This window comes from Phyllobates terribilis, unplaced genomic scaffold (genome assembly GCF_046119375.1).
Source record: "Phyllobates terribilis strain yellow unplaced genomic scaffold, ASM4611937v1 Scaffold_3__8_contigs__length_932513732, whole genome shotgun sequence".
Lineage (NCBI taxonomy): Eukaryota > Metazoa > Chordata > Amphibia > Anura > Dendrobatidae > Phyllobates > Phyllobates terribilis.
Window position 1 is genome coordinate 97,323,468 of NW_027362763.1, and position 21,349 is coordinate 97,344,816.

At 45.0% G+C, this 21,349-nt stretch overlaps 1 protein-coding gene across 5 annotated transcripts; it reads left to right on the top strand.

Moving 5' to 3' along the window:
- Positions 1 to 45: 45 nt before the first annotated feature.
- On the top strand, positions 46 to 21,125 carry PFN4 (profilin family member 4). 5 transcript variants are annotated; one of them, XM_073674074.1, is made up of 5 exons: positions 46 to 136; positions 4,233 to 4,364; positions 4,518 to 4,652; positions 5,830 to 5,935; positions 21,068 to 21,125. In XM_073674074.1, the coding sequence occupies exons 2-5, from the start codon at positions 4,248 to 4,250 to the stop codon at positions 21,094 to 21,096; spliced, it is 387 nt and encodes a 128-aa protein (XP_073530175.1). In that variant the 5' UTR covers positions 46 to 136; positions 4,233 to 4,247; the 3' UTR covers positions 21,097 to 21,125. The 5 variants fall into 5 exon arrangements, with proteins under 5 accessions (XP_073530175.1, XP_073530176.1, XP_073530180.1 ...); XM_073674075.1 differs by having other exon boundaries at positions 48 to 118; XM_073674079.1 differs by lacking the exon at positions 46 to 136 and adding an exon at positions 558 to 576.
- The last annotated feature ends 224 nt before the right edge of the window (positions 21,126 to 21,349 follow it).

Consider the following 21,349-nt stretch of genomic DNA (forward strand, 5'->3'; position numbering starts at 1 on the left):
ATCAGTTGCAGGAAAATTACTGTAGGCGGGTTATAAAGAACTTGACTGGCCAATCGGGAGTGTTGTGAGCAGTAGCCACGCCTTCTGCAAAGTTATCGTGGGCTGCAGCGTGGATGTGGTGAGCAGAGGGTTAGAGGTGAGCAGAGGGAAGAGGGGAGCAGAGGGGGAGAGGTGAGCAGAGGGAAGAGGGGAGCAGAGGGGAGAAGTGAGCAGAGGGGAGAGGTGAGCAGAGGGTTAGAGGTGAGCAGAGGGTTAGAGGTGAGCAGAGAGGGAGAGGTGAGCAGAGGGGAGAGGTGAGCAGAGGGGAGCAGAGGGGGAGAGGTGAGCAGAGGGGGAGAGGTGAGCAGAGGGGAGAAGTGAGCAGAGGGAAGAGGGGAGCAGAGGGGGAGAGGTGAGCAGAGGGGAGAGGGGAGCAGAGGGGAGAAGTGAGCAGAGGGGAGAGGGGAGCAGAGGGGAGAGGTGAGCAGAGGGTTAGAGGTGAGCAGAGAGGGAGAGGTGAGCAGAGGGTTAGAGGTGAGCAGAGAGGGAGAGGTGAGCAGAGGGGAGAGGTGAGCAGAGGGGAGCAGAGGGTTAGAGGTGAGCAGAGAGGGAGAGGTGAGCAGAGGGGAGAGGTGAGCAGAGGGGAGCAGAGGGGGAGAGGTGAGCAGAGGGGGAGAGGTGAGCAGAGGGGAGAAGTGAGCAGAGGGAAGAGGGGAGCAGAGGGGGAGAGGTGAGCAGAGGGGAGAGGTGAGCAGAGGGGAGCAGAGGGGGAGAGGTGAGCAGAGGGGAGAAGTGAGCAGAGGGAAGAGGGGAGCAGAGGGGGAGAGGTGAGCAGAGGGAAGAGGGGAGCAGAGGGGAGAGGTGAGCAGAGGGGAGCAGAGGGGGAGAGGTGAGCAGAGGGGAGAAGTGAGCAGAGGGGAGAGGTGAGCAGAGGGGAGAAGTGAGCAGAGGGAAGAGGGGAGCAGAGGGGGAGAGGTGAGCAGAGGGGAGAGGTGAGCAGAGGGGGAGAGGTGAGCAGAGGGAAGAGGGGAGCAGAGGGGGAGAGGTGAGCAGAGGGGGAGAGGTGAGCAGAGGGGAGAAGTGAGCAGAGGGAAGAGGGGAGCAGAGGGGGAGAGGTGAGCAGAGGGGAGAGGTGAGCAGAGGGGAGCAGAGGGGGAGAGGTGAGCAGAGGGGAGAAGTGAGCAGAGGGAAGAGGGGAGCAGAGGGGGAGAGGTGAGCAGAGGGGAGAGGTGAGCAGGGGGAGAGGTGAACAGAGGGGAGAGGTGAGCAGGGGAGAGAGGTGAGCAGAGGGGTAGAGGTGAACAGAGGGGAGAGGTGAGCAGAGGGGAGAGGTGAGCAGAGGGGTAGAGTTGAACAGAGGGGAGAGGTGAGCAGGGGGGAGAGGTGAGCAAAGGGGAGAGGTGAGCAGAGGGGAGAGCTTATATTGTTTTCTGTAGCGGATTGGCAGCCAGTGCAATGATTGGCATCGGTTGGAGGCTTGGGTTTAGCGCAGTTCTTCCCAAACTCCAATCCTTACGGCTCCCAACACATCATGTTTTCCTTATTTCCTTAGTATTGCACAGGTAAGAGATCTCATGGCAATTTCTGCTGCCTTGATAATAATTCCATCACCTGTGCAGGACTGGAGTTTGGAAAACACTGGTGTAGCGGCTGGACACAAAGTTGAGTCTGGCTGCTGCATTCAGGACGGATTGAAGAGGGGAGAGTTTAGGGCGATACAGTAATAAGGACGAGACTGAATCAGAGACAGTAAAAGCTTTTGCAGTTTACATTCTAAGAAAAGAGCGGACTCTGGAAATGTTTTTGAGGTTGAGGTGACATGAGCGTTAGTAGATGTTGGAAAAACAAGAAGTTCAGCTTTCTTAAGGAAAATGACCACTTTGCAGGGATGTTGGGAGCTGGACCCATTGCTATCACATGTTCTTCATACTGGTGCCTCCCTTACAATAACTGATCATAATAATAATCTTTATTTATATAGCGCCAACATATTCCACAGCGCTTTACAATTCAGAGGTTCATATACAACAGTCATAAGTAACATAGCTAAAGATATTACAATAATTACCGCAAAAATAATGACGACCCTACTCGTAAGAGCTTACAATCTACAATGAGGTGGGGGTGACAAAGTACAATGGCTTATTTACAAGGATGGTCCAGCCATCTTGAGGGGATGAGGGATAGATAAAGGCTGCATGAGCTCATCACCAGCCAGTATCTGTGGTGCTTTTTGGTTCGGTGGAGACTTATGTTTGGAGAAATAAGGGATGGGCGATAAGAAGATAAAAGGACTTCAATTAGGGAAGGTGATAGGCCACCCTAAACGTGTGTTTTTAGGGAGCGCCTAAAACTGTGTAAGTTGTGGTTCATTCTAATTTCTTGGGGTAGAGCACTCCAAAGAATAGGTGCAGCTCGGGAGAAGTCTTGAAGCAGGGAGTGGGAGGTGCGGATTAGTGCGGATGTTAGTCGAAAGTCGCTTGCGGAGCGTAGAGAACGGGTAGGCCGATAGACAGAAATGAGGGAGGAGATGTAGGGGGATGCCACATTGTGGAGAGCTTTGTGGGTGAGAACAAGCAATTTAAATTGGATCCTATAATTCATGGGCAGCCAGTGCAATGACTGGCACAGAGCGGAGGAGTCTTGAGTAACGGTTAGCCAAATAGATGACCCTGGCTGCAGCATTAAGGATGGACTGGAGGGGGGAAAGTCAAGTGAGGGGGGGGGCAATTAATAGAGAGTTACAGTAGTCAAGGCGGGAGTGGATCAGGGCAACAGTGAGGGTTTTTGTTTCCAAGGTGAGAAAGGGGCGGATTCTAGAGATGTTCTTCAAGTGCAAGCGACAAGAGCGGGCTAGAGATTGTATATGGAAGGTGAAGGAGAGATTGGTGTTAAACACAACGCCCAGACAACGCGCTTGCTGGCTCGGCATTATTGTGGTGCCACACACGGAGAGAGAGATGTCAGATTTAGAGAGGTGAGTAGACGGCGGGAGCAGAAGAAGTTCAGTTTTGGAAAGGTTGAGTTTCAGATAGAGAGCGGACATGATGTTAGAAACTGCGGCCAGAGAGTCACTGGTGTTCTGTAGTACAGCGGGGGTAAGGTCAGGGGATGAGGTGTATAGTTGTGTGTCATCAGCATAAAGATGGTACTGAAAACCAAATTTGCGGATGGTCTGTCCAATTGGGGCTGTGTAGAGAGAGAACAGAAGAGGGCCAAGGACTTAACCCTGAGGAACCCCAATAGTGAGAGGAAGGGGGGAAGAAGTGGAGCCAGCGAACGATACACTGAAAGAGCGGTCAGATAGGTAGGAGGAGAACCAGGAGAGAGCAGTGTCCTTTATGCCAATTGAGTGGAGCATAGAGAGTAGGAGGTGGGGGTCAACGGTGTCAAAAGCTGCTGAGAGGTCAAGAAGAATGAGCAGAGAGTAGTCACCATTACGTTTTGCTGTCAGAAGGTCATTGGTTACTTTGATGAGTGCAGTTTCTGTAGAATGTAGGGGGCAGAAGCCGGACTGTGATGGGTCTAGAAGAGAGAGAGTGGAGAGGTAACTGGTAAGGCGGGAGTAGACCAGGCGCTCCAAGAGTTTAGAGATGAAGGGAAGATTGGAGACTGGTCTGTAGTTGTTTGTGCAGGAAGGGTCAAGAGAGGGCTTTTTTAATAATGAAGTAATGATGGAGTGTTTGAAGGAGGAGGGGAAGACACCAGAAGAGAGGGAGAGGTTGAAGATTTTAGTTAGGTGAGTAGTGACGACTGAAGAAAGAGACTGGAGTAGATGTGAGGGGATGAAGTCAGTGGTGCATGTAGTGGGATGAGAAGAAGAGAGGAGCCTGGAGACTTCGTCTTCGTCTGCGTCAAATGTGGAGAGTGATCCAGAGGGGATGTGGGGGGGGGGGAGTCATGGTACTTGGTGGCTGGGAGCTGATTTCCTGGTGGATGGTGTCTATTTTCTCTGTGAAGTAGGAGGCCAAATCCTCTGCACAAATGTCCGTGATGGGGGCCTGCTCTTTAGGACTGAGGAGGGAGTGAAAGGTATCGAAGAGTTTTTTGGGGTTGGAGGAGATCAGGGTAGTGAAATAGGTCTGTTTGGCGAGGTGAAGGGCAGAGTTATATGTTTTTAACATAAATTTATAGTGGATAAAGTTTTCTAGTGTGCGAGTTTTCCGCCATAGGAAATAGAGATAATAAGCAGGAGACTCTGCTGCTCTTGCTGTAAAATAATACTTATTAGTCTTCCCCCCTCATATTTCCAGCCGGTGTAAGAAGCAATGAACCAGATACAGAATCTATTGTATGATGCCTTAATAAAAACGCAACATGTGGAAAGAGCTGCACTCGTCAAGATAAGAGACTCCACCGCCTTGACGTCACCACCGGGATTCCACGTAAGAAGGTCTATGTGGTCGTGAGGTGGTTTAGACCTATCCCGATGGGTATCAGAGTATACAGATATGTGTGTCTACATCTTATTTGGCACTGTCCCATCTATGGTGGGTATATAGATGATATTCATGGCACTGTGTATTGTCACATTACAGCTCCAGCCTCACCACATCCATGGGATCATTGATGCTTTCAAGAAGACTCCAGTCCTAAGAAGAGAAGGCTTTAATTTTTGGGATAAGATTTACCATTGTGTCCGTGCAGATAAGAATTCCATCTATGCTAAATGTGTGAGTGGTCCGGCGTCCGGGGGTCTTCGCTGGGATCTGCTATAGACATTTAGTGGTGGTAATTGCTGAGGGCACTTAAAAAGGGTTTCCTTGTATTTAGAAACTTCTCTGACACCATTGGAGAGAAGTTAAAGGGATCGGGCTGACGTTTGCAGTCACTTTATGTGACTGGAAACTTGTAAATCCGCAGAGCATGCACAGTGCGCACTGTTAGGATTCCCCAGGATTGGGCGGGCGCGTGATCACAATTATACGATTTGCATACATGTGATTGCATGCCGACTAGACGTGCGCAGCCTATCTCAATACATGAGAATTGAGCGAGGCCGAACACATCTAGTTGGAATGTGACCGGAAGTATGCAAATAGCATAATAGCATTCATGTGCCTGCCCGCTCCTGGCACTGGAGAATCCTGACAGCATGCATTGTAAGCACCGTGAGGATTCAAAAGTCTGCAGTCACATAGAGTCCTTCAAGAGATGATAAATGTCTGATCACTGGAAGTACATGCTAATCACAAGAATGGGGGACTGTGCGCACTGCATTAATGGAGCTGCGGTCACACCAGCATCATGCCGCTATCGTCATTAGTTCCAAATGCACAAATGAAGCAGGCCATGCATGCTCCACTTCATTCACTCCAGGGACCCCTATTGTGGATAGTGAGGGTCCCAGCAGTCAGAGTTCTATAGCAAATCTTGCTTGATATCTTGAGACAACCTCTTTAAAGGGTTATTCCTGCTTATTGCTGCTTCTTTGTGGTGGCCACCAGAGACAGGACCACGGAAACAGGCTGGTGGCCGACACCTGGAAGTAGTTATTCCCGTTTCGGCCATGAATGTCTAAGATCTTGTTTTTTTCTTCTTGCAGCCACCACTGGGGGGAGCTCTTTACCTACAATATTCAGTTCAATTGGAGAGATATAAATCTGTATATTGTTAGCAGGTAGCGCCCATAATTTTGCCGTGTAAACCTTCAGCGGGCTTTGTTACCAGGGAATTTAGAGCTCTAAATAATAGAATTGGAGCAATAACCCATGTAAATATGTAGAGTGATCACTATGTAGAAACAAGTGGCAGAAGCTAGTGTTCATCCTGCGAGGACTCCTTGTAATCAGACTTTGCTGCTTGTATCATAGGAGGCAAGTAAGATGCTGTCTACATTTATTCCCATAGGATAATAATGGAGTCATAATGGTAAAAACCAAGTCGAATATCCTCCTTGCTACATATCGTGACGGCATGTACCCCAGTGTGTGTGTAGAGGCCGCTGAGAAGCTTGGTAGGTTTTCACTTATTAAACTTTAATTATTATAAAAGCCAATAATGTTTTACATGTTAGGCACTGCAATGTGGAAGAGCAAATCTAGTAGAGAAAAAAATGAAATATGTTCATATTCTTGTACATAGGGGGCAGTATTATAGTAGTTATATTCTAGTACATAGGAGCTGTATTATAGTAGTCATTCTTGTACATGGGGCAGTATTATAGTAGTTATATTCTTGTACATAGGAGCAGTATTATAGTAGCTATATTCTTGTACATAGGGCGCAGTATTATAGTAGTTATATTCTTGTACATAGGGGCAGTATTATAGTAGTTATATTCTCGTACATAGGGTAGTATTATAGTAGTTATATTCTCGTACATAGGGTAGTATTATAGTAGTTATATTCTCGTACATAGGGCAGTATTATAGTAGTTATATTCTTGTACATAGGGGGCAGTATTATAGTAGTTATATTCTTGTACATAGGGGGCAGTATTATAGTAGTTATATTCTCGTACATAGGGCAGTATTATAGTAGTTATATTCTTGTACATAGGGGGCAGTATTATAGTAGTTATATTCTCATACATAGGGCAGTATTATAGTAGTTATATTCTTGTACATAGGAGGCAGTATTATAGTAGTTAAATTCTTGGACAGAGGGGGCAGTATTATAGTAGTTATATTCTTGTACATACGGGCAGTATTATAGTAGTTATATTCTCATACATAGGGCAGTATTATAGTAGTTATATTCTTGTACATAGGAGCAGTATTATAGTAGTTATATTCTTGGACATAGGGGGCAGTATTATAGTAGTTATATTCTTGTACATACGGGCAGTATTATAGTAGTTATGTTCTTGTACATAGGAGCAGTATTATAGTAGTTATAGTCTTGTACATAGAGGGCAGTATTATAGTAGTTATGTTCTTGTACATAGGGAAGCAGTATTATAGTAGTTATATTCTTGTACATGGAGGGCAGTATTATAGTAGATATATTCTTGTACATAGGGGCAGTATTATAGTAGTTAAATTCTTGTACATAGGAGGCAGTATTATAGTAGTTATATTCTTGTACATAGGGGCAGTATTATAGTAGTTATATTTTTGTACATAAGGAGCAGTATTATAGTAGTTATATTCCTGTACATAGGGGCAGTATTATAGTAGTTAAATTCTTGTACATAGGAGGCAGTATTATAGTAGTTATATTCTTGTACATAGGAGCAGTATTATAGTAGTTATATTCTTGTACATAGGAGCAGTATTATAGTAGTTATATTCCTGTACATAGGGGGCAGTATTATAGTAGTTATATTCTTGTACATAGGGGCAGTATTATAATAGTTATATTTTTGTATATAGGAGCAGTATTATAGTAGTTATATTCTTGTACATAGAGGGCAGTATTATAGTAGTTATATTCTTGTACATAAGGGAGCAGTATTATAGTAGTTATAGTCTTGTACATAGAGGGCAGTATTATAGTAGTTATGTTCTTGTACATAGGGAAGCAGTATTATAGTAGTTATATTCTTGTACATGGAGGGCAGTATTATAGTAGATATATTCTTGTACATAGGGGCAGTATTATAGTAGTTATATTTTTGTACATAAGGAGCAGTATTATAGTAGTTATATTCCTGTACATAGGGGCAGAATTATAGTAGTTATGTTCTTGTACAGAGGGGGCAGTATTATAGTAGCTATATTCTTGTACATAGAGGGCAGTATTATAGTAGTTATATTCTTGTACATAGGGGTCAGTATTATAGTAGTTATATTCTTGTACTTAGGGGGCAGTATTATAGTAGTTATATTCTTGTGCATAGGAGCTGTATTATAGTAGTTATATTCTTGTATATATCAGTAGTATTATAGTAGTTATATTCTTGCACATAGGGGGCAGTATTATAGTAGTTATATTCATGTACATGGGGGGCAGTATTACAGTAGTTATATTCTTGTACATAGGAGTAGTATTATAGTAGTTATATTCTTGTACATAGGAGCAGTATTATAGTAGTTATATTCTTGTACATAGGGAGCAGTATTATAGTAGTTATATTCTTGTACATAGGGGGCAGTATTATAGTAAATATATTCTTGTACATATGAGGCAGTATTATAGTAGTTATATTCTTGTACATAGGGGCAGTATTATAGTAGTTATATTCTTGTATATAGCAGTAGTATTATAGTAGTTATATTCTTGTACATAGGGGCAGTATTATAGTAAATATATTCTTGTACATATGAGGCAGTATTATAGTAGTTATATTCTTGTACATAGGGGCAGTATTATAGTAGTTATATTCTTGTATATAGCAGTAGTATTATAGTAGTTATATTCTTGTACATAGGAGCCATATTATAGTAGATATATTGTTGTACATATGAGGCAGTATTATAGTAGTTATATTCTTGTACATAGGGGCAGTATTATAGTAGTTACAGTTAGGTCCATTTTTCTAATTTTGGTTCTAGACATTACCACAATGAATTTTAAACAAAACAATTCAGATGCAGTTGAAGTTCAGACTTTCAGCTTTCATTTGAGGGTATCCACATTAAAATTGGATGACGGGTTTAGGAGTTTCAGCTCATTAACATGCGCCACCCTGTTTTTAAAGGGACCAAAAGTAATTGGACAGATGAAATAATTGTAAATAAAATGTTCATTTCTAGTACTTGGTTGAAAACCCTTTGTTGGCAATGACTGCCTGAAGTCTTGAACTCATGGACATCACCAGACGCTGTGTTTCCTCCTTTTTGATGCTCTGCCAGGCCTTCACTGCGGTGGTTTTCAGTTTCTGTTTGTTTGTGGGCCTTTCGGTCTGAAGTTTAGTCTTTAACAAGTGAAATGCATGCTCAATTGGGTTGAGATCAGGTAACTGACTTGGCCATTCAAGAATATTCCACTTCTTTGCTTTAATAAACTCCTGGGTTGCTTTGGCTTTATGTTTTGGGTCATTGGTCGTCGTTTCATACTGCAGATGGACAATCAGTTTGGCTGCATTTGGCTGGATCTGAGCACACAGTATGGCTCTGAATACATCAGAATTCATTCGGCTGCTTCTGTCCTGTGTCACATCATCAATAAACACTAGTGAGCCAGTGCCACTGGCAGCCATGCATGCTCAAGCCATCACACTGCCTCCGCCGTGTTTTACAGATGATGTGGTATGCTTTGGATCTTGAGCTGTACCACGTCTTCTCCATACTTTTCTCTTTCCATCATTCTGGTAGAGGTTGATCTTGGTTTCATCTGTCCAAAGAATGTTCTTCCAGAACTGTGCTGGCTTTTTTAGATGTTTTTTAGCAAAGTCCAGTCTAGCCTTTTTATTCTTGATGCTTATGAATGGCTTGCACCGTGCAGTGAACCCTCTGTATTTACTTTCATGCAGTCTTCTCTTTATGGTAGATTTGGATATTGATACGCCTACCTCCTGGAGTGTTGTTCACTTGGTTGGCTGTTGTGAAGGGGTTTCTCTTCACCATGGAGATTATTCTGCGATCATCCACCACTGTTGTCTTCCGTGGGCGCCCAGGTCTTCTTGCATTGATGAGTTCACCAGTGCTTTTTTTCTTTCTCAGGATTCACCAAACTGTAGATTTTGCCACTCCTAATATTGTAGCGATTTCTCGGATGGGTTTTTTCTATTTTTGCAGGTTAAGGATGGCTTGTTTCACCTGCATGGAGAGCTCCTTTGACCGCATGTTTACTTCACAGCAAAACCTTCCAAATGCAAGCACCACACCTCAAATCAACTCCAGGCCTTTTATCTGCTTAATTGAGAATGACATAACAAAGGGATTGCCCACACCTGTCCATGAAATAGCCTTGGAGTCAATTGTCCAATTACTTTTGGTCCCTTTAAAAACAGGGTGGCACATGTTAAGGAGCTGAAACTCCTAAACCCTTCATCCAATTTTAATGTGGATACCCTCAAATGGAAGCTGAAAGTCTGAACTTCAACTGCATCTGAATTGTTTTGTTTAAAATTCATTGTGGTAATGTCTAGAACCAAAATTAGAAAAATGTTGGCTCTGTCCAAATATATATGGACCTAACTGTATATTCTTGTATATAGCAGTAGTATTTTAGTAGTTATATTCTTGTACATAGGGAGCAGTATTATAGTAGTTATATTTTTGTATATAGGAGCTGTATTATAGTAGTTATATTCTTGTACTTAGGGGGCAATATTATAGTAGTTATATTCTTGTATATAGGAGCTGTATTATAGTATTTATATTCTTGTACTTAGGGAGCAGTATTATAGTAGTTATATTCTTGTACATAGGTGCAGTATTATAGTAGTTATATTCTTGTACTTAGGGGGCAATATTATAGTAGTTATATTCTTGTATATAGGAGCTGTATTATAGTATTTATATTCTTGTACTTAGGGAGCAGTATTATAGTAGTTATATTCTTGTACATAGGTGCAGTATTATAGTAGTTATATTCTTGTATATATGGGGCAGTATTATAGTAGTTATATTCTTGTACATAGGAGCAGTATTATAGTAGTTATATTCTTGTACATAGGGCAGTATTATAGTAGTTATATTCTTGTACATAGGGGCAGTATTATAGTAGTTATATTCTTGTACATAGGGGCAGTATTATAGTAGTTATATTCTTGTACATAGGAGCAGTATTATAGTAGTTATATTCTTGTATATAGGGGCAGTATTATAGTAGTTATATTCTTGTACATAGGAGACAGTATTATAGTAGTTATATTCTTGTATATTGGGGCAGTATTATAGTAGTTATATTCTTGTACATAGGGGGCAGTATTATAGTAGTTATATTCTTGTACATAGGAGCAGTATTATAGTAGTTATATTCTTGTACATAGGGGACAGTGTTATAGCAGTTATATTCTTGTATATAGGGGCAGTATTATAGTAGTTATATTCTTGTACATAGGGGCAGTATTATATAGTTATATTTTTGTATATAGGAGCAGTATTATAGTAGTTATATTCTTGTACATAGGAGCAGTATTATAGTAGTTATTTTCTTGTACATAGGGCACTATTATAGTGTTATATTCTTGTACATAGGAGCAGTATTATAGTAGTTATATTCTTGTACATAGGAGCAGTAATAATAGTAGTTATATTGTACATAGAGGGCAGTATTATAGTAGTTATATTCTTGTACATAGGGGCAGAATTATAGTAGTTATATTCTTGTACATAGAGGGCAGTATTATAGTAGTTATATTCTTTTACATAGGGGTCAGTATTATAGTAGTTATATTCTTGTACTTAGGGGGCAGTATTATAGTAGTTATATTCTTGTACATAGGAGCAGTATTATAGTAGTTATATTCTTGTATATAGCAGTAGTATTATAGTAGTTATATACTTGTACATAGGGGACAGTATTATAGTAGATATATTCTTGTACATAGGGGGCAGTATTATAGTAGATATATTCTTGTACATAGGAGGCAGTATTATAGTAGTTGTATTCTTGTACATAGGGGCAGTATTATAGTAGTTATATTCTTGTACATAGGAGCAGTATTATAGTAGTTATATTCTTATACATAGGAGCAGTATTATAGTCATTATATTCATGTACATGGGGGGCAGTATTACAGTAGTTATATTCTTGTACATGGGAGCAGTATTATAGTAGTTATATTCTTGTACATAGGGAGCAGTATTATAGTACTTATATTCTTGTACATAGGAGCAGTATTATAGTAGTTATATTCTTGTACATAGGGAGCAGTATTATAGTAGTTATATTCTTGTACATAGGGGGCAGTAGTATAGTAAATATATTCTTGTACATATGAGGCAGTATTATAGTAGTTATATTCTTGTACATAGGGGCAGTATTATAGTAGTTACAGTTAGGTCCATTTTTCTAATTTTGGTTCTAGACATTACCACAATGAATTTTAAACAAAACAATTCAGATGCAGTTGAAGTTCAGACTTTCAGCTTTCATTTGAGGGTATCCACATTAAAATTGGATGACGGGTTTAGGAGTTTCAGCTCATTAACATGCGCCACCCTGTTTTTAAAGGGACCAAAATTAATTGGACAGATGAAATAATTGTAAATAAAATGTTCATTTCTAGTACTTGGTTGAAAACCCTTTGTTGGCAATGACTGCCTGAAGTCTTGAACTCATGGACATCACCAGACATTGTGTTTCCTCCTTTTTGATGCTCTGCCAGGCCTTCACTGCGGTGGTTTTCAGTTGCTGTTTGTTTGTGGGCCTTTCTGTCTGAAGTTTAGTCTTTAACAAGGGAAATGCATGCTCAATTGGGTTGAGATCAGGTAACTGACTTGGCCATTCAAGAGTATTCCACTTCTTTGCTTTAATAAACTCCTGGGTTGCTTTGGCTTTATGTTTTGGGTCATTGGTCGTCGTTTCATACTGCAGATGGACAATCAGTTTGGCTGCATTTGGCTGGATCTGAGCACACAGTATGGCTCTGAATACATCAGAATTCATCCGGCTGCTTCTGTCCTGTGTCACATCATCAATAACATCTAGTGAGCCAGTGCCACTGGCAGCCATGCATGCTCAAGCCATCACACTGCCTCCGCCGTGTTTTACAGATGATGCGGTATGCTTTGGATCATGAGCTGTACCACGTCTTCGCCATACTTTTCTCTTTCCATCATTCTTGTAGAGGTTGATCTTGGTTTCATCTGTCCAAAGAATGTTCTTCCAGAACTGTGCTGGCTTTTTTAGATGTTTTTTAGCAAAGTCCAGTCTAGCCTTTTTATTCTTGATGCTTATGAGTGGCTTGCACCATGCAGTGAACCCTCTGTAGTTACTTTCATGCAGTCTTCTCTTTATGGTAGATTTGGATATTGATACGCCTACCTCCTGGAGTGTTGTTCACTTGGTTGGCTGTTGTGAAGGGGTTTCTTTTCACCATGGAGATTATTCTGCGATCATCCACCACTGTTGTCTTCCATGGGCGCCCAGGTCTTCTTGCATTGATGAGTTCACCAGTGCTTTCTTTCTTTCTCAGGATGTACCAAACTGTAGATTTTGCCACTCCTAATATTGTAGAAATTTCTCGGATGGTTTTTTTCTGTTTTTGCAGGTTAAGGATGGCTTGTTTCACCTGCATGGAGAGCTCCTTTGACCGCATGTTTACTTCACAGCAAAACCTTCCAAATGCAAGCACCACACCTCAAATCAACTCCAGGCCTTTTATCTGCTTAATTGAGAATGACATAACGCAGGGATTGCCCACACCTGTCCATGAAATAGCCTTGGAGTCAATTGTCCAATTACTTTTGGTCCCTTTAAAAACAGGGTGGCACATGTTAAGGAGCTGAAACTCCTAAACCCTTCATCCAATTTTAATGAGGATACCCTCAAATGAAAGCTGAAAGTCTGAACTTCAACTGCATCTGAATTGTTTTGTTTAAAATTCATTGTGGTAATGTCTAGAACCAAAATTAGAAAAATGTTGGCTCTGTCCAAATATATATGGACCTAACTGTATATTCTTGTATATAGCAGTAGTATTTTAGTAGTTATATTCTTGTACATAGGGAGCAGTATTATAGTAGTTATATTTTTGTATATAGGAGCTGTATTATAGTAGTTATATTCTTGTACTTAGGGGGCAATATTATAGTAGTTATATTCTTGCATATAGGAGCTGTATTATAGTATTTATATTCTTGTACTTAGGGAGCAGTATTATAGTAGTTATATTCTTGTACATAGGTGCAGTATTATAGTAGTTATATTCTTGTATATAGGGGGCAGTGTAACGTCGGCGTCCCTGCCTCTTGCTAGGCAGGGACGCTGTTCCCCTCACCTCTCCGCTCCGTGCCCGGCATCTTCCTCCCGCTCTGCTGGCAGCGCGCGCTCCTTCCCGGCCACTGTGCTTAGGGCGCGTGCGCGCGCGCTCCCCCTCTCTTAAAGGGGCCGCGCGCACCATCCTAAGGAGTCCCCGGCCAATGGCCGGAGGATCTCTCCATATATAAGGCACCTCCTCCAAAATGGAGGTGCCCGAGCAATGTTGTTGCAAAGCCTTCACTCTGTTTCAGCCCTCAGGTCCCGTTACCAGTTACCTGCCAGTCACCTGCCAGATTCCTGCTTGTTACCTGCCAGTCACCTGCCAGATTCCTGCCTGTTACCTGCCAGTCACCTGACAGATTCCTGCTTGATACCTGCCTGATATCCGCTTACCTGCTTGCTAGCCTGCGGTCCGACGGTCTGCCTTCCGACACCTGTCAGTCTGTCTATGGACCAGCCTGCCCGCTCACCTGGGAGCGCTCACCTGCTACCTGCCTGCTAGCCTACCTGGAGGCTCTGCCGTCACTTGCCGTGACCACCTGCCAGTCCAGAGACTCTTGCCCGCTCACCTGGGAGCGCTCACCTGCTACCTGCCTGCTAGCCTACCTGGAGGCTCTGCCGTCACTTGCTGTGACCACCTGCCTGTCCAGAGACTCTTGCCCGCTCACCTGGGAGCGCTCACCTGCTACCTGCCTGCTAGCCTACCCAGAGACTGTCCCTGTCACTTGCTGTGACTACCTGCCCTTCTACCCAGAGACTGTCCCTGTCACTTGCCGTGTCTACCTGCCCGTCTTCCCTGGGAGCCACCCGCTTCCTTACAAGGACCGCCCCCTTGTATAGTTGCTCAGAGGTTCCGCCTCCCAGACCCGTTACAGTTTGCTCGGGCCATGGAACCCGGTGGCACCCAAGCTCCCTCGCTCTCGGACCTATGTCATGAACTTTCCCGTCAGAGGTCCCAACAGGAGTCCATCCTGAGTCACCTGCGTGGAGTTAACTCTCGCCTGGACACTGACTGCTCCACCAGCAACCACCGCTAGTGTCATGACTCGCAACCCGGCAGCGCCGCTGCTCACCAATACCATGGTATCCTGCCCCGGACCCCGCCTTTCTGCACCTCCTCGCTTCGGAGGCGATCCCGCTCAAGCCCGGGGCTTCATAAACCAGTGCACCCTGCACTTTGAACTCCTGTCCCACCAGTTTATCTCTGACCGGGCCAAAGTATCCTTCATTATGTCCCATCTCACGGAGGAGGCACTGGCTTGGCTAAATCCTCTATGGGAGAGAGGAGACCCCCTGGTGTCCGACCTGCCAGCCTTTCTCACGGCTTTCCGGAAAGTCTTCGACGAACCCGGACGGTAGACCTCATCCGCATCATCTCTGCTACGCCTCCATCAAGGAAATCTCACCGTGGGACAATATGCCATACGGTTCCGTACCCTTGCTTCGGAGCTGGCCTGGGATAACGACGCCCTGGTGTCTGTCTTTTGGGAGGGTCTGTCCGGCCGTATTAAAGATGAACTCGCCGGTCGGGACATTCCTACCACTCTCGACGACTTAATAACTCTTGCCACCCGGATTGACATCCGGTTCCAGGAGCGCGCCAAAGAGGTCACCCGTGAGAGGAGGTTTCTACGTCTAGCTCCTACCTTTCAGAAACCCGTCTCTTCTCCCGCTACTCCCCAGGCGCACTCACCCGAACCAATGCAAGTCGACCAGACCAAGATGGTCAAAACCCGTCTAGAGTTACGCCGAGCTGAGGGGAGCTGCTTCTACAGTGGCAGTAAGGAGCACCGGATCCGTACCTGCCCGGAGAGATCGGGAAACGCCTGTGTCTAGGATCGCTCAGAGAGGTCGTCCTAGACAAGAATAAACCCTCTCCATCTCTGCTGCTGTCGGTCTCTATCATCTGCGGGGAGAACCGTTATTTTGAACTATCCCAACTTGACTCTGGAGCTGCCGGAAATCTCATTTCTCAGTCCCTGGTAGAAAAATACTGCATTCCCACCAAACCTCTGGCTGTACCCTTATCTGTCGCTGCCGTGGATGGGGGCTTCTTACCACATCCCATCCAACTCATCACCGAATCCATTACTCTGCAGGTGGGAATGCTGCACTCTGAGAGCATCTTCTTTCATGTTCTGCCTGGACTCTCTCACGCCCTCTTGCTAGGCCTACCTTGGCTTCAGAGACATGCACCCGTGCTTGATTGGCAGACCGGAGAAGTCCTTCGCTGGGGACAGGACTGCCATAAGACTTGTTTAGTTCCCGTCCATCCTGTCCGTCCTTCTCCTACCCCAGCTAATCTACCTGGACTTCCGATTCCTTATTGGTCTTTTGCGGACGTCTTTAATAAAAAGGAGGCAGAGACATTACCCCCTCATAGACCATACGACTGCCCAATCGACCTGTTACCCGGCACTACTCCTCCCCGTGGGCGTATTTACCCGTTGTCCGCTGCTGAGACCCGGTCTATGTCTGAATATATTGAGGAGAATCTGGCCCGGGGATTTATCCAGAAATCTACCTCCCCGGCGGGAGTAGGCTTCTTCTTCGTTAAAAAGAAGGACGGCTCTCTCCGTCCCTGTATAGACTATAGAGGCCTTAACCAGATCACGGTGAAGAATAAATACCCCCTTCCGCTCATTCCGGAATTATTTGACCGTCTGAGGGGGGCTAGAATCTTCACCAAGCTGGACCTCCGTGGGGCCTATAACCTGGTCCGTATCCGTCAGGGGGATGAATGGAAGACGGCATTCAACACCCGGGACGGCCACTATGAATATCTGGTAATGCCCTTTGGTCTCTGTAACGCTCCCGCCGTCTTTCAAGAGTTGGTCAATGACATCTTCCGGGACCTTCTCTACTCCTGCGTAGTGGTGTACCTGGACGACATCTTGGTCTTCTCTCCGGATCTCCAGACTCACCGGAGGGATGTTCGTCAGGTTCTGCTAAGGCTCAGGCAGAACCACCTCTACGCTAAATATGAGAAGTGCCTCTTTGAGCAGACCTCGCTTCCGTTTTTGGGCTACATAATTTCTCAGACCGGCCTACGAATGGATCCTGAGAAACTGTCTGCCATCGAGAAGTGGCCTCGACCAGAGGGGTTGAAGGCTATTCAGCGGTTCCTGGGCTTCGCCAACTACTACCGCCTCTTCATACCGCACTTCTCTTCCCGGACTGCCCCAATCTCTGCGCTCACCCGTAAGGGCACTAATCCCAGAGAATGGCCGTCCGAAGCAGAGGAAGCCTTTCTTTCCTTAAAACAGGCTTTCTCTTCTGCCCCGGTGCTGCATCGCCCGGACGGCAACAAGCAATTCTTCCTGGAAGTTGACGCCTCCTCCTCTGGAGCCGGAGCGGTACTTACCCAAAAATCGTCTTCCGGGAGAATGGTAACTTGCGGCTTCTTCTCCAAACTCTTCTCCTCTTCTGAGCGCAACTATTCTATAGGAGATCGAGAGTTATTGGCCATTAAGCTGGCATTGGAGGAGTGGCGTTACCTGCTCGAGGGGGCTCTTCACCCGGTAATAATTTACACGGACCACAAGAACTTGGCTTACCTCCAGAGTGCCCAGAGACTTAACCCGCGCCAAGCCCGGTGGTCCTTGTTTTTTGCTCGCTTTGATTTTGTTCTTCATTTTCGCCCGGCTGACAAAAACATCAAAGCTGACGCCTTGTCCCGATCCTTCCTGGTGTCTGATCTTGAGGAACCTAAACACATCATCGATCCCGCCAGAGTAATGCAGGTGGCCCCCGTGAGTCTAAATCGTCTCCCTCCCGGTAAGACGTTTGTAACGGTACCTGATCGGGAGAAGATCCTACACTGGGGTCACTCGTCTAAGCTGGCCACGCCGGTCAGAAAAAGACCCTCCAGCTTATCACCCGGCACTACTGGTGGCCTACCCTGCACAAGGACGTAATAGACTTTGTTTCTGCCTGTGTGTCCTGCGCCCGCAACAAGGTTCCGAGACACCTGCCAGCCGGTCGCCTCCTTCCTCTACCAGTACCTGCTGCCCCCTGGCAGCATATAGCTATGGACTTCATAACAGATCTCCCTGTCTCTGCCGGTTGTACGGTCATTTGGGTGGTCGCTGACCGCTTTTCCAAAATGGCTCATTTCATTCCCCTGCCAGGCCTCCCTTCTGCACCCGAGCTGGCTAAAGACTTTATCCGCCACATCTTCCGTCTTCATGGCCTGCCCCTCCACATCGTGTCGGATCGTGGGGTTCAGTTCACCTCACGCTTCTGGAGAGCCACATGTAAGCTGCTAGACGTCACCCTGGACTTCTCCTCCGCATACCACCCACAGTCCAATGGTCAAGTGGAGCGGATCAATCAGATCCTGACCAGTTACCTCCGGCACTTCGTTAATGCCCACCATTCAGACTGGGTGGATCTCCTGCCATGGGCCGAATTCTCTTACAATAATCACGAGAGCGAATCTTCCTCCAAATCCCCGTTTTTTGTAGTCTTCTGTCAGCATCCTCGGATCCCATTTCCCGTCTCCACCTCGGTGGACAATCCGGCTGCGGAATCTCTCGTTAGCAAATTTTCCTCCATTTGGGAGAGTACCCGATCCGCACTCCTTCAGTCGTCCGAGCGGATGAAAAAACACGCTGACAAAAAACACCTGGATCCTCCACAATTCCGTCCTGGAGATAAAGTCTGGCTCTCGTCCAAGTATGTCCGGCTCAAGGTTCCTTCCTACAAGTTAGGGCCTCGGTTCATCGGCCCACTGGAGGTTATCAAACAGATCAACCGGGTGGCCTATAAATTGAAACTCCCGGCCAACTTGCGGATCCCTAATTCCTTCCATGTATCTCTCCTCAAACTCGTGGTACTTAACTATTTTTCCAAGTCTACAGGTACGCCTCCTGCTCCGGTTTCCGCTGAAAACGAGTTTGAGGTAGAGAACATTCTGGCCACCAAAAGGGTAAGAGGAAAGACCTTTTTTCTAGTAGATTGGAAGGGGTTTGGTCCTGAGGAGAGAACATGGGAGTCCCGGGAGAACATCCATGCCCCTCTCATCCTTGGTAAATTTCTGTCTGGCCTAAAAAAGGGGGGGCCTAAAGGGGGGGGGTACTGTAGCGTCGGCGTCCCTGCCTCTTGCTAGGCAGGGACGCTGTTCCCCTCACCTCTCCGCTCCGTGCCCGGCGTCTTCCTCCCACTCTGCTGGCAGCGCGCGCTCCTTCCCGGCCACTGTGCTTAGGGCGCGCGCGCGCGCTCCCCCTCTCTTAAAGGGGCCGCTCACGCCGTCCTAAGGAGTCCCCGGCCAATGGCCGGAGGATCTCTCCATATATAAGGCACCTCCTCCAAAATGGAGGTGCCCGAGCAATGTTGTTGCAAAGCCTTCACTCTGCTTCAGCCCTCAGGTCCCGTTACCAGTTACCTGCCAGTCACCTGCCAGATTCCTGCTTGTTACCTGCCAGTCACCTGCCAGATTCCTGCCTGTTACCTGCCAGTCACCTGACAGATTCCTGCTTGATACCTGCCTGATATCCGCTTACCTGCTTGCTAGCCTGCGGTCCGACGGTCTGCCTTCCGACACCTGTCAGTCTGTCTATGGACCAGCCTGCCCGCTCACATGGGAGCACTCACCTGCTACCTGCCTGCTAGCCTACCTGGAGGCTCTGCCGTCACTTGCCGTGACCACCTGCCCGTCCAGAGACTCTTGCCCGCTCACCTGGGAGCGCTCACCTGCTACCTGCCTGCTAGCCTACCTGGAGGCTCTGCCGTCACTTGCCGTGACCACCTGCCTGTCCAGAGACTCTTGCCCGCTCACCTGGGAGCGCTCACCTGCTACCTGCCTGGTAGCCTACCTGGAGGCTCTGCCGTCACTTGCTGTGACCACCTGCCCGTCCAGAGACTCTTGCCCGCTCACCTGGGAGCGTCCACCTGCTACCTGTCTGCTAGTCTACTCAGAGACTGTCCCTGTCACTTGCTGTGACTACCTGCCCTTCTACCCAGAGACTGTCCCTGTCACTTGCCGTGTCTACCTGCCCGTCTTCCCTGGGAGCCACCCGCTTCCTTACAAGGACCACCCCCTTGTATAGTTGCTCAGAGGTTCCGCCTCCCAGACCCGTTACAGGCAGTATTATAGTAGTTATATTCTTGTACATAGGAGCAGTATTATAGTAGTTATATTCTTGTACATAGGGCAGTATTATAGTAGTTATATTCTTGTACATAGGGGCAGTATTATAGCAGTTATATTCTTGTACATAGGGGCAGTATTATAGTAGTTATATTCTTGTACATAGGAGCAGTATTATAGTAGTTATATTCTTGTATATAGGGGCAGTATTATAGTAGTTATATTCTTGTACATAGGGGCAGTATTATAGTAGTTATATTCTTGTACATAGGGGCAGTATTATAGTAGTTATATTCTTATACATAGGGGCAGTATTATAGTAGTTGTATTCTTGTACATAGGGGCAGTATTATAGTAGTTATATTCTTGTACATAGGGGCAGTATTATAGTAGTTATATTCTTGTACATAGGAGCAGTATTATAGTAGTTATATTCTTGTACATAGGAGCAGTATTATAGTAGTTATATTCTTGTATATAGGGGCAGTATTATAGTAGTTATATTCTTGTACATAGGAGCAGTATTATAGTAGTTATATTCCTGTACATAGGGGTAGTATTATAGTAGTTATATTCTTGTACATAGGGGGCAGTATTATAGTAGTTATATTCTTGTACATAGGGGGCAGTATTATAGTAGTTATATTCTTGTACATAGTGGGCAGCATTATAGTAGTTATATTCTTGTACATAGGGGCAGTATTATAGTAGTTATATTCTTGTACATAGTGGGCAGTATTATAGTAGTTATATTCTTGTACATAGTGGGCAGCATTATAGTAGTTATATTCTTGTACATAGGGGCAGTATTATAGTAGTTATATTCTTGTACATAGTGGGCAGTATTATAGTAGTTATATTCTTTTACATAGTGGGCAGTATTGTAGTAGTTATATTCTTGTACATAGTGGGCAGTATTATAGTAGTTATATTCCTGTACATAGGGGTAGTATTATAGTAGTTATATTCTTGTACATAGGAGCAGTATTATAGTAGTTATATTCCTGTACATAGGGGCAGTATTATAGTAGTTATATTCTTGTACATAGGGGCAGGATTATAGTAGTTATATTCTTGTACATAGTGGGCAGTATTATAATAGCTATACTATAAAGATGTTGGGTAATATTGCTGTATTTTTTGTAGGAATGTCATTTGTGTTGTTTATGCCTTTTATACAGTATAGTCATGTGTTTATGGTAATTTATTATTCTTTCTGATGTTTTTTTTTTCATTTAGGATGTTATTTCCGTGAGAAAGAAATATAACTGCTGACATCACAGGGAATCATTATGGACATCACAGGAGAAGCAGATTTTTATATGCTGAGCCACAATAATTATTAAAGGGTTCTGTATGGAGCCATGTAGTCGTCTATTTCTCATAGACAATGAATGGAGCAGTCTTGCATACGCTCCACCTTCTCAAAATCCAGATGAGGTGCTGCAAAGAACCGTATAATAACGTGACCTTCTCCAATTTCAATGCCTTTACCCAGTGATACGTCCCGCTCATTGACTT